General features: G+C 40.7%; 1 protein-coding gene across 4 annotated transcripts in view; it reads right to left on the bottom strand.

Moving 5' to 3' along the window:
- The window catches only part of IQGAP2 (IQ motif containing GTPase activating protein 2), a 122,969-nt gene that overhangs the window by 62,164 nt on the left and 45,116 nt on the right, over positions 1-15,689 (bottom strand). For all 4 annotated transcript variants that reach the window (XM_014965001.1, XM_014965002.1, XM_014965003.1 and 1 more), the window contains exon 3: positions 526-682. In XM_014965001.1, coding sequence (XP_014820487.1) covers positions 526-682 — 157 coding nt within the window. The remainder of the gene's footprint in view (positions 1-525; positions 683-15,689) is intronic.

The following is a 15,689-nucleotide window of genomic DNA, read 5'->3' as shown; positions in this document are numbered from 1 at the left end:
TTGGAGCTAATGAACAGCTCGCACAGGTAGCAAGCTAAGTTTAACCACTGGTAGTTTTGGTGGGTTTTTTTTTTGTTTGTTTTCTTTTATTGTTTTTTTAATTATTTTTGCTTCTCAGTGTTAAGTTTGGTAAAATAAACACACAGAGCTAATGAAGAAAAAGTCCTTCCATACAAGATGAGAAAAATTTGTAATAGTTATAAATTTTAATTACTGAATTGCTTTTGGCTCCTATTCCTAATGAGAAATAATTGTATAAATGTTAAAACTCATGTTTTCCCTGGAGCCAGAAGTGTAATTTGTTTAGCTTTAAAAACATTAGGTGACAGTAACATAGTTTTTCTAAGGGTAAGGCATTTCTAACTCATCATGTTGGCTTTAGTGCTGTGTGTCTTCTGTCTAGTCCCAACAGTCTTATGAAAGGGATGCAGAAAATTAACTATGCTCGGAGAGTTAGAAGAGAGTTGGAAGACAGACTTTACAATTTTTTTGTCTAGTTGATGAGAGAACTGAAAAAGTTATTACCCTATAGCGTTCCTGCTTCACATCGTAGATCTTTTTGTCTGACACCACATTAGGGGCAAAGAATTTTGCTAGCTTGGCAAGGTAAACACCATTTCTTAAACCTTCCTCCAGCTCCGTAGTCGGGGGCAGTTCTTCGTCCAAGCAGACCTCCATCCATCTACAAAGACATCATTTGTCAAACATTGTTATTTGTGATTATAATAGAAGCCACACCTTTCACCCACAGTCATTCTACTTTTAATGTCACGACCACAACATAATCACAAGAGGAAAGGGTGCAGGCTAAGGAGAAAATTCTTTAAGTCATTCAAATAGCAGATCAAAATGACTAGAGAATAGTATCTGCACTGTGTGGTTGTGATCCATTAATAACCAAACAACACGCTTTGAAGTATACAACCCCTAAGGGGTCTAACTCAGATCTTATGAACAGCACTAGGGTTTTACACAGAGAGTAATTCAAGCTGAAACTAGAAAAAAACCACAGAGTGCTGTGCAATATGCATGTTTGCATTGAAAAATTCCTGTGATAACTATGCCAGGGCTGAATCTCAAGAGCCTCAAGGCCAGCAATCTGCTGGGTGAGGCTGGATCCTACAGCTGATGTGTTTGCAATCCAAACTTGCAGCAGTGTTCATCTCAGTATGAACACTGAGCTCGTCCTCCTCCCACAGTGCACAGCAGCTGTCCACGTTCACCCGTGACACCCACTTTATGCATTTAAGATCTGCCTGGCAGTGAGTTGCCTGGAACATTCCTGCTGCCCCATCAAGCGAGATGGCTTCTGGTCCAACAGTCACTAAATCCTTCAAGGTGGTAAACTAGTGATGTTAGTTTTTGAGACTTAGATGTGATAGATATGGTACTAGATAGAAAACAGTAATTATCAAATATATAACCAGTTCAGAAGGCCAGTAACTGACATAAAACCATATTATCCAGTATGTTTATGTTGAGTAGCCAAGAGAAACTGCTACCAAAGCACTCCTGAAAAAGTTTACTGTTCTAATCACCTGACCAGAAGTTCCTTACATTGGTGGTCTAAGTGTTTCAGTCCCATGATATTATCCTTATTTCTAGCAGCTAAATCACATTACAAGAGCTATAAGTCTTGTTAGTTCTTTCCTTTTTTTTTTATTTTGCTTAGACAGTCTCTTCTGTTCTTAGGACATTAATACCATTACAAATGCACAAGAACAAAGCTGAAGACACTGGTTCACTTTACTTACTGTCACCAAGGCAGCATTGCTGTATGCTGCTTGAGACAGCGTTACAAATCTAACATCACCTCTACATGGGTGACTTCAGAAACCAGAAAGTTGGGATCCAAGTTGAAATTGAGCCAGTTTTTCTCTCACCACAGAGAAGAAAAAAGTTCCCTACATCATTTTGTTTCATGTTAAACTCAAGACAAATGACCTACCCCATTACTTTTGGATTTGTTACAGGACATATGAAAGTTGTTTCACTGAATCACAGACTACCCAAATAGCTCTTCAGGAAACCATCGGCCATAAATCTGGGATAATATCACACAAGACTGCACAGAGCGAATGTCATTAGGAGAACTGTAATTTGCAGTATAAAAGCTGGTTCGGTGAGGAGAATCGTACCCCTGACAAGTTTCCCTTCTCTGTCCTGCTTTGCATGTTCATGTGTTATGGGTCCATGCCAAGGGTCACAAAAGTCATCCTTATTAATTGCATTTTATAGACTAAATAGATATACACACTAAGGCGAAACGTCACAACATCTGTCTTCTCCAAAACAGAGAAGGAAGAATAAACAAAAAATGTGTACTCCCAGCAAATGTGGATTTCACCTGAGCCAGTTAGCTCTTTATAGAATTTATTTCCTAAAATGTGTCTTCTAGAGAAAGAGTTGCATGGATAGGAGGAGGAGCTTGCTGAGCCACAGGAGGTATTCACCATGAGCTGAAGCTATTGTCCAATGGACCCTTGCCAGTGAGATGAACTGTACATCCTTAGAGCAGCATTTGGTAATTTGCACTGGATCATTTACACTTCTAATTCTCAGCTTTCTTATGAAAACATTTTTCTGATATCCCCAGTCCAGGGCACCAAAAACCGATTACACTGGAACTGTCTTTGAAGGCACACACATATCATCCAAAATTGTTTTTCTCTGCTCTGGTACAAAAATTTGGTACTTAGAGGCAACTTTTCCATGGCCCAAAATTAGCTGGTGCAGGACCTCCCCATGATAGCCAGCCATGCCTTACTATTTGCCCTTTCACTACAAACAGCTCTTCCTCAGGCTTTCCTTCACCATACAACTGAGGTTCACCAGCAGAAGGACCTCCATGTGTCAGCACTGGCTCAGGTGTTAGATTTAGCAGCCTTACAGGTCCATTAGCAAGGCACCCCTCAGTGTTAAGAAGGAAGGGCTAATAGCAACCTGAGCACGACAGCAGGACAGAACGGCAGCCTTCAGAGCAGGCCTAGGTTATAATTTATAACCCTCCAAATGCTTCTTCTGGGAACACAAAGAGCTGGTTTGGGGAAGAAAGGATGCGTTTGGGTGGGTAAAGTCTGGTTTTATAAAAGGGTCTACACAAAACTGACTTCCCCAAGCTCTAAATGAGATGCTGATCCAAGGTGAAGACTACACCTCAGCTTTTTAAACCTCCTGTTACACAACAGCAACAAAGCTGTTTTGGATTTGTTTCCAGCATGATGATGAGCCTCTAAGATTAATCTGGAACCATCCTGTTCTGGATAGGGTAGGAAGGCTACACTGTTTAGTGGGTAACTGCAATACACTGAGGAACAAACAGGAAACAGTACGAGGAAGCAAAGAAACCAGAAAAAGAAAAAAAAGCAATGAAGAACACAGTTGCCAATCCAACAAGTCCAGATAAGCGTATAAGCAAACAAGCCTCTTTTTAGAAGGAGAATACTAGCAAATCAGTGGAAAAAAGGGAAAAACTAGAGAGGGGTAAATGGAACAGACCTAGAAGATGCAAAGAGTTTCCATTTATAGCTAAAAAAAATAAATCTGTAAGTGATATACATTCTAGAAAAAGTCACAGGTCTGCAATAGGGCACCTGTAACTTTCCATTTTTGTGAATCAGTCTCTAAGACTGAGAACACAGTTACAGATGCATTGTATGTAAGACAGGTTTTACCAATATCTGGAAGTTGCATAACTTAGCTACAGCAAGATCTACTGTGATTTACTCTGTTTTGCACAAGTTTAATCAGTGGAAGGAAAAGCCTCAGGATTTGCATGAAATCCTGCAAATACACAAAAAACCTTGTAAGTTTTAGCTATGCATACAGCTGCCCAACTCTGTTACTCGCTGTCCTAGTATTTATTAAGACATGTGTAGCACTTTTCTCTCCAGTACTTGAAATTACAGCAGTTTTGTTCCCTTTACACTGATTCAGTTAAAAGGGAATTGTGGTTTTAAACAGAAAGAAGCATTACTTCAAGGTTGTGAGGTTCTGCTTTTTAAGACACAGTTCAGTAAGTTTATGAGAGTTATTATATGACATGGTGCCAACAGCAGGAGTAGACTGGGCTGGAAAAAAAAAAAAAAAAAAAAAAGAGGGAAATCCTTCTACTTCTGTTTCTTTAAGTGAAACAGAGAACATCCACCTGACAATGAGGATTTATAGGTACCTGTAGAGCAATTTATTTTTCTTCGGAGCTAAAAAAGCAGCATTGCCTTTGGCTCACCCACTGTTTTCTTGAGCACACTGTACTGCAACATCAGCATCAGATTTAAGTCTGTTGTATAAACTGTTCCACAAAAAACTGGTTAATACCATGGCTATGCAAGAGGAAGGGCCTATAACTCAATGTAAGCCAATCTGGTTTTTCTTCTGTATATAGCTTATGGAATAAGACTGTTGTAGCTGTCAAATGTGCATTTCCGCCATTTCTTTTTCTACAATGCAATCCCATAACTAATAATGTATTCTTAACAATCCTCTCTGACAGATGTATACCATGAAAAACTGCCACAGTGGTGAACGTGATGGTTGCCTTTAGCTAATTACAGCTAACCTCAAACCCCACTCCATGGTGGAGGGACAAAAGGCAATCTCAGCAAGCAGACCAAAACATGCAACGTCCCGAAGTCCTGGGCAGCACCATCAAAAATTAGCTATCATTAGAACAACCCCAGAGCTCCCCAAGCCAGTTTTGGTCTTGTTGTTTGGGTTCAAACAGGCACCCTTCAAGTGTTTTCCTGAAGGGACAGACTTGAGATCATACAGCAGTATACATAAATACAGCCTGCTTTTATTTTCATAATAATGAAATATTATGCACATAAACAAACCATTTGTCTTCGAAAAAAAACCAAGTCCAGACCTGATCAACTGAAATACATCTCCAAACTTTAATTCCAATACATGGAACTGGAAAGCCCACCAGGAGCGAGTATTGAGATACAGTTTTCTTTCGCTTTGCTCAATTCTGGTTTGACTCCTGGCAATTTGAGGCAGAGCAGTTCAGCAGTGAATTTCTGGCAAGATAACAATGATGACTTCTGTGCCAGATGGACGAACAGTAAACAGCATGCTGCTTACCAAGAGATTCCAGTTTCCACATTTGAGCATGTGAAGCAGCAGCAGTACGATGAGCTCAGGCTTGCACTTTAAAAGCATAAAAACCCCTGAATCTCATTCAAGGCAAGGGTCAAGGGAACTGGAAGCACCAGCACTGCACTATGAACTTAACCAGTTATGAAGTTGTCATTGACAGTCTGTGTGGTCAGCAAAGCACACATGGCTGGCTACGGGACTGGAAATGCTGGAGCCAGTGTTCAGCAGAGAAGAGAGAATACATTGTATAACCCACCCAAAGCCCATCACATTTGGCACACACTGGATATTGCAGCAAGGTTTACACTTGCTCTAAGCTGCCCTTTCAGATTTATGCTGCAAGATGTGGATTCAAGGGCACTGGGTTTTTACCTCCTGGGAAGCAGTCTTTTGGAGAAGCAAAGAAGGGACTCCAGAGCCAAAGCTCAGACCACTGGATGCTGCTATGAAAAAGGTGAAGACAACGTAAAGTTAAGTTACCATGTTTTTACTACCTCCCTGGCTCTCAACCACAACTTTTCAGTTTGGTTCAGCCACCATACTGTGGGGAAGTGAAACAGACTGTTGGCCTAGAGATTACAATATGGACATCTTATTCCTAACGAAGGGTGAAAAAGTCTTGTTGCTAGAAAATAAGTATCAGTCCCAAAGCAAAGTGTTAGACTCTAACTTTAAATGTCTGTGAAGTGATGGGATTATTTTTAAGTCAAAAATTTTATTTGAAGATATGCAGAGATATACAGTAGTCTGAACCATGAGAACCCGCCACTTGATTTCCCCGTTATGATGCTTCTAGTTTCTGAATTTAAATATTTAAGAAAACTAGGCTCTTAACTCTTCATTTGCTTTTTTTTTTTAACACACAAAAAATATTTTCCCCCACCAACAGTCCCATAAATACTGATTTAAAAAGGAGAGCAAGAGCAGCAGAAGCAAGCAAGGTGAGTTGCTTGGGCAGGAGTGGTGGTGGCACTGATTTATTTATGAAGAAAGACTGAGTGTTAACTTTGAAATTTGTTCTCAGTAGTTTAGCATGATACATCTCCTAAACCAGAAACCTTAGGAAAAGACTGTTCCACAAACCGGTACAGGCTATTTCCAGAGCAAATGCAGAGAAATGTTCCAGCCATTCCATGAAAATAGATAAAGACAATTTGAATACCATCACAGCAAAAAGTGAGTTGTATAAAAAACTGCAGAAGCTTGGAGGCTCCACTAAAAGGCTGTGGAGAACAGTGACAGGCAGCTGAGAAAACTACTTTCTTCAGACAGTTTTTTCCTCACATTCTGGTGCATTCAGGCTCAAATCACTTGGGAGCCCTGGCTGAAGTCAGAGCTACAGCCCTCTGCTGCCAACTTACTCCTGGAGCCAGACACCCTGGAAATATCAGCTTCTAAATTTGAGGCTTTAGGTTCACACTCCAGTGACAGGCTGTACTGAATCTCAAGTTTTACCCATTCTAAAAACATACTTTGTTGGGAAGAACTCGATATTTTGTCATCATAGGTCACCAGAGCAGTGCCGGGAAGGAAGGCCTGATGCAGGTCATTTCAGTCACCACTTCTCTTATGTTGCATACAAGAAGTAATGTGAAGAAAGAGTCACGGATGACACTGTGAATCCCGTGGTTACACAAAATCTCCACACTTCAGCACATAAAATGAGCCTCAAATAATTTAGCAAGAGATTTTGGGATTAACTTGTAGTGCTCTAATTTTTTCACACTTCCATAAGTCAGTTCAAATTTGAAGTTGCAGATCTCTGTGTCTCCAGCTAGCATTAGATTTAGCATCTCAACTAAATTTTATGATTATGATTTAACAAAGAAGGATACTGACTTTCAGTAATAACTACACTGCAGACCATGAAATATTCATGTATGGATTCTTTGAGCATAGATTAAAATAATATGAGTCTCATTGCACGTTACTACATTTTGTTGAGTTGTGCACACCTGCGTGAAGTTTGTTGGAATATTACTTTCCCTGATCAAAGCTCTTCTTTCTGATGCACTTCATATTCGACTTAGATGAGTAGAAGCAAGCAGCAGTGACACCTTGCCCGCCCTGTACAGGGCACTAAACCAGCAATAAATCATTTCAGCAGCATTTTTCCACACAAGATTTCTGCTGCCATGGCAACACTGCCATATTTACAAAATAACCTTAAAGGTGTTATAAGATTCTCGTTCACAAGATGGCAGTACAGATACTATTTGTTGTTTTAATCTGTCTTATTCCAGTCTTCCCTTATGTGGGTTAATCAGTGATTAGAGTCCACAAGGCAAGGTGCTGCTCAGGAAACCCTCTCTGGAGCCCCATCACGGCCCCACAGCCATCACAGGCTGCTGGACACCCAGCAGCAGCCAAGTCCTGTTTCCTCAACACTTCTACAATTGGGAAAAAAGTAGTTAGAGACTCTCCAGTAGGGCCCCAACAAGCAACAACAGCACACCCACCTGCATTTTATGACAGCCCCAACCTTTGCAATCAGAAAAGCTTTATTTTGCTGTCTTTTCTGCTTGCAGATACATTAAGACTTAGCACCTAGTGTCAACCACAAACCCAAAAACTGGTCTGAGAGATAATGAGGTCAATGCTAACGAAGCCCAGGCTGATGGTGACTGGAATGCCTCATCTTATCCCCCTGTGTCTTGGTTTTGACCAAATTGACCAACCAGAAGGACAGATGAGCCCTCTCGCCCCCACCTTAAGGAAAAGAGAGGAGAGGACGAAGTAAAAAAAAAAAAAAAGATTTATGAGTTTAGGAAAAAAACTAAACTACTTGAATTAAAATATAAATAAATAATGAAATAATAAATAATAATAAGGAAAAAAAAGGAAAAAAATTACAGTATATACAAAACTGTATCAAGCTCCCAGAATGATGATCATGTTGCCAGCAGGCACAGGGGAAAGTCCCAGGCTGGACTTGGTGATGGACAGGAGCTGGATTCCGGATCTGGAGTCAGGAACACTTGGATCAGGATCAAAGGCAGACGAACAGACAGGGTCCTCCTCAGACATTGGCCATTGAAGGAAGAGATTTAACCCTTTGATCCTTCAGCTTTTATACTGAGCACGATGCGGATGGGATGGAATACCCTGTTGGTCAGTTTTGGGTCACCTGTCCTGTCTGTTCCTCCCTACAGGTGGGACCCCTCTACACTTTTCTGCTTCCTTCCCTCCCACGGGGCAAATAACAAATTTGCCTGACCTTGGTTGTTATAGCAATAAGTATAAACAAGGGCCTGTCTGCAGCATAGACCACAGCAACAGAAATATAAAAGTCTTTCCTGTGTTAAGTCTGGCAGGGGTGGCTCAGTGGCTCCTGGAAAGCTTAGTTTCAGGTCTATGACAGACTCAAACCAGCAATGAAATTTCTGGTAGTGCAGACACAAGCCCTATAGCAAGTCGCATACGCAAGCAAAGGGTCTCCTTTCAATCCTACAAATCAAATAATGCTTTTATCTGAAAAGGAGAAAATCCAAATTTGGCGTGTGAATTTATCTAACCTTAGTATTTCACCAGTCTGTATAGACACTGCTTTGATAAACAGAAACAGATACAGCAATAAAAGCACTTTTATATAGTACAACATTTGTTGGTGTGGAAATGTTGCAAAACAAGTTATTCCCCCCAAACACATATTTACTTTAGAAAAAACACTGTGATTGCAGACTCCAAGATCATAGTTTAGACTTGCACATTATACTGTCTTGCTACATGCTACTGCAGTTTGCCTTGGTCTATTATGTTTTCTGCAGCTGCAGTATGGTAATATAGTTTAAGGCCCCCTCTCAAAAAACCCAGAATATGGCATTTAAGATTTACCAGTTTAAAGGGTTCTGGCCTGACATAATCTAATAGTCCTCCAAGCAACCCACTTGAGGGAAAGAGTAGCAGAAAATATGTGCCCTTGATAAGCCACAGGAATGTTACAGTCAAATAACCAATAATGGGCCCTTCAGATAACCTTCACACTTTCTTCACGTGATAGCCCTATTAATGTTAAGTCATAGTCTTACTATGTCTTTGGTAAGTCTTTACCCAAAGTCTTCACACTGCCATGGCCATAATTACTATACAAATCCATGGAAACAGAGCTGTAGTCTCTACAAAGTGATCTATCCAACAGTGACTTTGATGAATCTACCGCTACCCTGTATATCAGGGAACTTGCGTCTTTTGTTCAGCCTCTCACAAACTCCAGTGCACTTTCAGACACTATTTGTGGCAGCTGTCAAGCTAGCCGCACATGGAAGGACAGCTAAAGAAACATCAAAACAACACAAGTCATTTTTACATCAAGATCTGGTATTTTATGTTTGCCCGTTACCACTGCACAGTGCCTTCCATGTAAATACTAGTCCTCAGCTGCCCAGAGGCATATGCTATTACTTTCTTTGCAGGTAAGATGACAGGCACAAACGTTACCACCATGTCTATAATCAACACACTTTTCTAGGGGAGAAAACTGACCCTGGGGAAGTACCTCTACTGCAGATTCAGCATAAAAGCTTGTACGTTGTGCGAGTGTTAAAGTCAAGCCTATGATTCAAGACCAGCAACAGAGAGGCACAGCTCTACCTGCAGGTCTCTGTATGTACTTGGGAACTGATGCAGCTGAGCAGCAGAAACCCTAAAAGGAATGTGCAGACTAAAGAGCGTGTTGAGGCCACATGGGATACTTATGGCGGAGCAAGGAATCGAACTCAAGCATGGCAGGATGCTGTTCTGATTCCTTGGACCAGCTCAAGTCCACTGGATCAGGTTTGAGTATTTGTATTTTACTGTGTAAAACAAAGATTACTTTTGTGAAAGTACCTAGCAGCAAGTGTGCAGGTACAGAAACTACAAAAAGGTCCCAAGAAGTACATCTACTAGACAGGCAGCTGGGACTCTTAAGGAAAGGTGCAGGACAGCAGCCAAGTAAGAATTAAAAGACACGGATGAGAGAACAAGATGTTAAAGAAGTGAAAAGACTGAAACAACCAGCTTGTGAAAGGCTGAGCTGTTGTTAAAAGCATTTAGTGTTATGTAAACACTGCAAAACAGCAGCAAGAGGGAGTTGGAAAAGTTTAAACTTTGTCCCATGTCAAAAAGAAACACAAGACAGGAACAAAGGTAAAACGAAGGCATTTAGGTGAGAAACTCCATGCACAACACCAATAGTTTCCTTTTTCTGTTTTCTTCTTCCTATAGTTATGCAAGTAATGTTCTCTATTTTCACCTTCAGTGGCTGGAAAGACAGTACTCCCCTACCTACTCAATAGCAATCTATAAAATTTTGAGAAGTGCACGCATACAAATCAGGGGTGCAGTAGATGAGGGAAATGCAGACAGCAGTATTACAGCATTTAATAATCCACAAAAAAATTGAACCCTGAGAAACTCATGGTATTGCTTTATATTGGTGGAGATCAGAAGTCTTTCTATAGCAGAGAACTTAAAAAAAAAAAAAAAAAATTCAAGTGCTCTGCAGCCTGACCTTTATCACCAGAACACAAACCAAGAATTGTTGAACAAAGCTTTGGATCCTCCAGGACTGTATAATTATCCCAGTTTCAAAACTACATAGCGTTTTCTACAGAGAGTTGAAGCAGCCAGTTAACACCAATATTACTAAGGGCAATATGTAAAATTTCTGTATGATATGTAGATAGGAGCTCTTGATGAAGAACTGACTACAATTTTATCAGTTCAAGTTGGAATTTTTATTGAGAACATACGACTAAAAGCTCCCTAAAATAGTCATGGGCATCTCAAACACATCTTTCTAGACAGTATTTCAAAGTCAGCAATAAAACCATTCCTTTAAGAAAATGGACTTGAGAACAAGCTCTAAAATATTCCTTTGGAACAGCTTATATTAATGCATGAAGGTAGGAACAGGACCAAGTGAAAGTGAAGCTTTAGTTTGAAGACTAGGCTAGGGAGAAAAAAATGATTGTGATCAGTGTAGTAAAAATTTAACAGTGTAATTAATAGTATCTCATGCAACAAATACCCAGTGTCTGGTGACAGCACTTCAGTCTAAGGGGTTTTGAGATCACCATTCCCAGTTGCACACGCAAGACAATCTTGTTTCCGGGACATCTGATAAAATATCCCTACCAATCTGAATAATCACTAAGTGATAAAAATCCACCATCCATGCGCAGTGTTCAGGTTACTCAAGACAGTAGGATAGGTTCAAGAAATGTTTAATCAGCTAAGAGCCTGCTAGTCACCAGACAAGACATTAGACATTGGCAAAAGCGAGCTACCAGGACACCACTCGATTCAAAGGCAACAAACAGGCCAACAGCAAATCAAGTCTGGCTTATGGCACCTAGCACCAACCAAGAACCCCACCACCACATGACTTAAAGTATCAGTGAATAAAAATACTTTATTTTATCCTGCTGGAAAAAAAAAAAAAAAGAAGAAAAAAAGCTGGTTTTCAATAATTTGAATGGGCAAACCCATTCAATCTGCAGATTGAATGCAGCAGCAAGATGCTGATGCAGTATCAGCATCTACAACACTGCTGACTTCCCCCAGACAGCCCACATGCTCTGGCTATCTCACCCTGTAACCCAACCACCGCTTGTCCACACCTGACCCAGGCCCTGCTGCCCTGTAACACCACTCCCACTGCAGCTGCCACTCAGGGCAAGCCCAGATATCCAGATGCCTCTGGATATTCAGCGTCATCATGTCAACCACCAGCAGAAAAGCAGAGACAGGCTACCCCTTGCCAGTGGTACCCCAAGCCAACAGCGTCTGGTCACCCTGTTTAAACACAAGATGCCATATGCATGAACAGTCTCATTGAACCCACTTTTGGATGTTAAAGACTACTTACAGGAAACCTCAGTGGTTTACGCTAAGTGGTAAATGTAAAACAAAGTGCTCCTTTGTTTCCTTCTTTGTACATGAAGAGAAAATAAATACAGAAGAAATTTAAAATCAGAAGGAAAACTTGACAAGTTTTAGAGACTGTTTCAAACTAGTTATGGAGCTTATGTACTACAACAACTGTGTTTCTAGAGAGATTTCAACTTGCACTAACCCTCTAGCAAACCTTTAGGTGCATGAACCCTGGAGAACGGTTTGCTCATTGATTTCTCTAGCAGTTGTTTCTCTGAAAAAACAACTACAGAGAAGCTCAATGGAAACAAACCTTCAACCAACAGAGTGCCCTATTTGGAAATACTCCTGTATCACCTACCCCAAGATCTCCAAGTGCTTTCAGGCACAGGAATTAATGTAAAAACCTCTGCATTAGAAGACGGAAGTAGCACCAGTCATTTTTATTTTGAAATCACCAAAGCGAAACATAGAGCAGGCACCCAAGTGCCCTGATTAACCCCCTTTTATTAGGAAGCTAAATTTTAGGCTGGCAAAGCTCACTTTACTATTGCCACAAAAAGATTACTCCATATTAAAAAGCCATAAGGGGCTACCATACAATTTAACATTAAAAAGATGACACATTACTGTTATACTGAGACTCCTCCAAAGATACTTAGTGCAACTGTGTTTACTGAATTGGAAATTGATAGGACAAGAGAGAACAAATATTAAAATGCTTTACAGGAGCCATGTTTTGATTTTCTTAATAAACAACTGTTAACTCAAGGTTTCTGATCTTCAGTCACACAACAATTGAACACAAAACAAAAAATAATAATCCCCTGCACTCGTGAACTTGAACCAAAAAAATATTTTAAGTCAATTTACCTCACTGCCAAGCCTATTAATGACCTAGATACTTTGATCAACTTAATCAGCAAACCATCACAGCTTGTTAGCTCTCAGCCCTACACCGAGGCCTAAGTGACTTAGGTTGCTATTTTGACCTGCAAATTTGCTCCTCCTTTTTTCTCTTCCCATTTCTCTGCACTTTATCCCAAGCAAGTACAGCACCTGCACAGCACTGGTCACAGAGACTGGGAGGATGCTGCTGCAGTTACAGTCAGAAGCCACACAACCCTAAAACTAGATCCCCACTTCCCCCTGCCATTTTTTAGGACACATTTTTGTATAATTTTAGGAGGGCTTGCATGTTTTGAGCTACCGGTAGTTGCAGCCTGCAGAGCTGTTCATATAAGAGAGGGGCACCAAGATGCTACTAGCTTTCCCAACAATCTCTCCTGCAACATGCTGAAAGCTTAGCAAAGAACATTAAAAAAACAATACAATAACAAAGCGACCAGCCTGCACAGTAGCAGGCAAGGCAGCAATGGAGAGCTTGGAGACACTAGTGACCCACCAGTGCTGGGAAATCAACTGCCATGGGGGAGAGGAAGAAGAGTACAACCGTCACCCTGCCACACAGTTCCTGTCAACAAGAGAAAATGGGCAGGAAGAGCCGACCACAACAGCAGCCACATGATGGGGACCAGCAGGATGGATGCCAGGATAGCAAGATTTACAGTGGGGAAGAGAAAGCCCAGTAGACAATGTTGACAGAGGTCTGAAAGGGGGTGTGGAGGGGTGGTGTCCCTTAGCCCAGGTCAAGAACAAGGAGAGTCGCCTGTGGTCGCAGTAGATTTTGCTGAAATATTGAGTCTAAAATTGCTTAAGAAAATCTTATGAAAAAAGGGGGAAGAGACTAAAAAAAAAACATGAGTATGTGCACAATTACACTAACGGGTACAACTTGAAACTAAGGAACACACAACTCTGACACACAGAGCGCCTTCATCCTTAGACATTTGCCTTCATCTAAGATTTAAAAAGTATGTCTAGCAGAACTTCTGCACACTTCCTTTGATACCCAGCCAAATCCTTAAACAGCATGTTTTACTTCAGCTTTCCATATGAAGATGCAACATAATCAAAATGTCTCCATACTTTCCTCTTCCTCCTCAAGAAAACTAACTATTCAAAGAAACTTAACAGCCCAGTTGCTCCTAATTTTGAACATGAGGGTTACACTCCAAGACTGCATTTCAGGAGTGCAAGTGTTCTTGCAATGAAATTAAAAGCCCAGATGAAGTTCTGTGTCAACAGATGCAGATATTTTCATGTGCAGAGATGCAAGTCATTTTTTATCACTAGGCTGCAAAAACACCCAAAGTCTCTCACAACTCAAATGGAAAACAGAGAATGAGCATAGTTCTTTTGCCATTCTTGCTCCCTCATAACAGAGTCATCCACTAAAACTTCAACTGCTTCTAGTACCAGCTTACAAGCAGAAGACATTTCTGGAGACAGCCATTTCTAAGTTACCTAGATTGGTGGTGTATTTTCATCACCACACTACAGTAAGCAGTTTCTCCAAAGTGGAAAGGCAGATCTCCAGCTGGTTGCCAACTTGTATCTCGATGAAAGGCAAAGAGACCCCATCTCCCATGGCATCAAGTCCTCAAACAAAACAAAGCTTTGCAACAGAATCCAAAATGATAATTACGCATTCAGCTACTTTCAACTTACTTTCTATCAGAGTACTATAGATTTATCCTAGTGTCAAATTCCCAGTCCCTTGAAATTTGAAAACTGTGTTCCAAAGATAGCCACATGTGTCCTTCTTTGTATCCTCCTGCCCCAACACTGCACATAGATTAACCCCTATTGAGACTGTGCAGTAGCATGCTAAAAGCTTCATTAAAAATAAAAAATCAAACCCACATTTCAGCTGTTACGGGTCTGGTCAGATGTAGGCTTCTTGTGAAGGGAACAAACAAGTATTCATACAGAAGAAACCAAAACCAGCACTAATGAATTCTTTAAGGCAACTTGAAAATCCAGTATCTAGGTGGGAAGATTGTTTACAGAGGTACACATTGAGACGTCTGAGGAATTTTGATGCCAGCGTACAAGACAAGTGTCTGAGGCATGGCAGTCAAGCAAACCAAGTGGCTGGGCAAAGGGCAGTCAAGAGCCAAGCAAACCCTAAATTTTGCCCACCCAGTGACTCAATATCTGACCAACATCTGTCACTCATACCATACCTCTCCTGGGCACTGCTGTGAGGAGCAGGCAGTCTGCAAGAACAGCAAGGTGGCAGTTTAATGTGGGAGGCAGGGAAAGGCTATGAAATGAAAACAAAAACATACATCCAACCTAATGAGCCAAACGGGCATGGGAAATAAGTAAGCTTCATAAGATATGCACAGCTCCTACCAAGGCAGCAAGTTTGATGAACTCACTTCATAGCTATTGGAAACACAAGTATTTAACAGCAACCAGTTTTCCACTAATAAATACTCTTAAAGCTCACATTCTTATTCAACAAACCTGAGTTATGTTTATGCACAGTAACAGACAGTGAACCTGGTATTGAGAAAAATCCCAGACTAATTCTTTTGTCCATCAACTGATTGCTGCAAGTACACGGTCTTTACTCCTCCTAGCTCTACTGAAAAATAGCAGAATGTGCCCAGCATACGCACAGCATAATTCCTAACTCAAAGATAGGACAGACAAAGGGCTGGAAATTATTCTTTTCTAGATATCTGCACAAAAGTGCTTTGTGTTCAGTGTGGTTGGCCAGGGAAAGAGTGTAAGCATTGATCCTTCAGAAATAAGGGTTTTTTTTCTTTGCCAATTGATTCCTTTACAAACATGTTAAATGAAAGATAAGCTGCTCTTTTCAA

The sequence above is a fragment of the Calidris pugnax genome, unplaced genomic scaffold (genome assembly GCF_001431845.1).
Source record: "Calidris pugnax isolate Ruff unplaced genomic scaffold, ASM143184v1 scaffold273, whole genome shotgun sequence".
Lineage (NCBI taxonomy): Eukaryota > Metazoa > Chordata > Aves > Charadriiformes > Scolopacidae > Calidris > Calidris pugnax.
The sequence above is the reverse complement of the archived record's forward strand: the minus strand, read 5'-3'. Positions and strand labels throughout refer to the sequence as shown.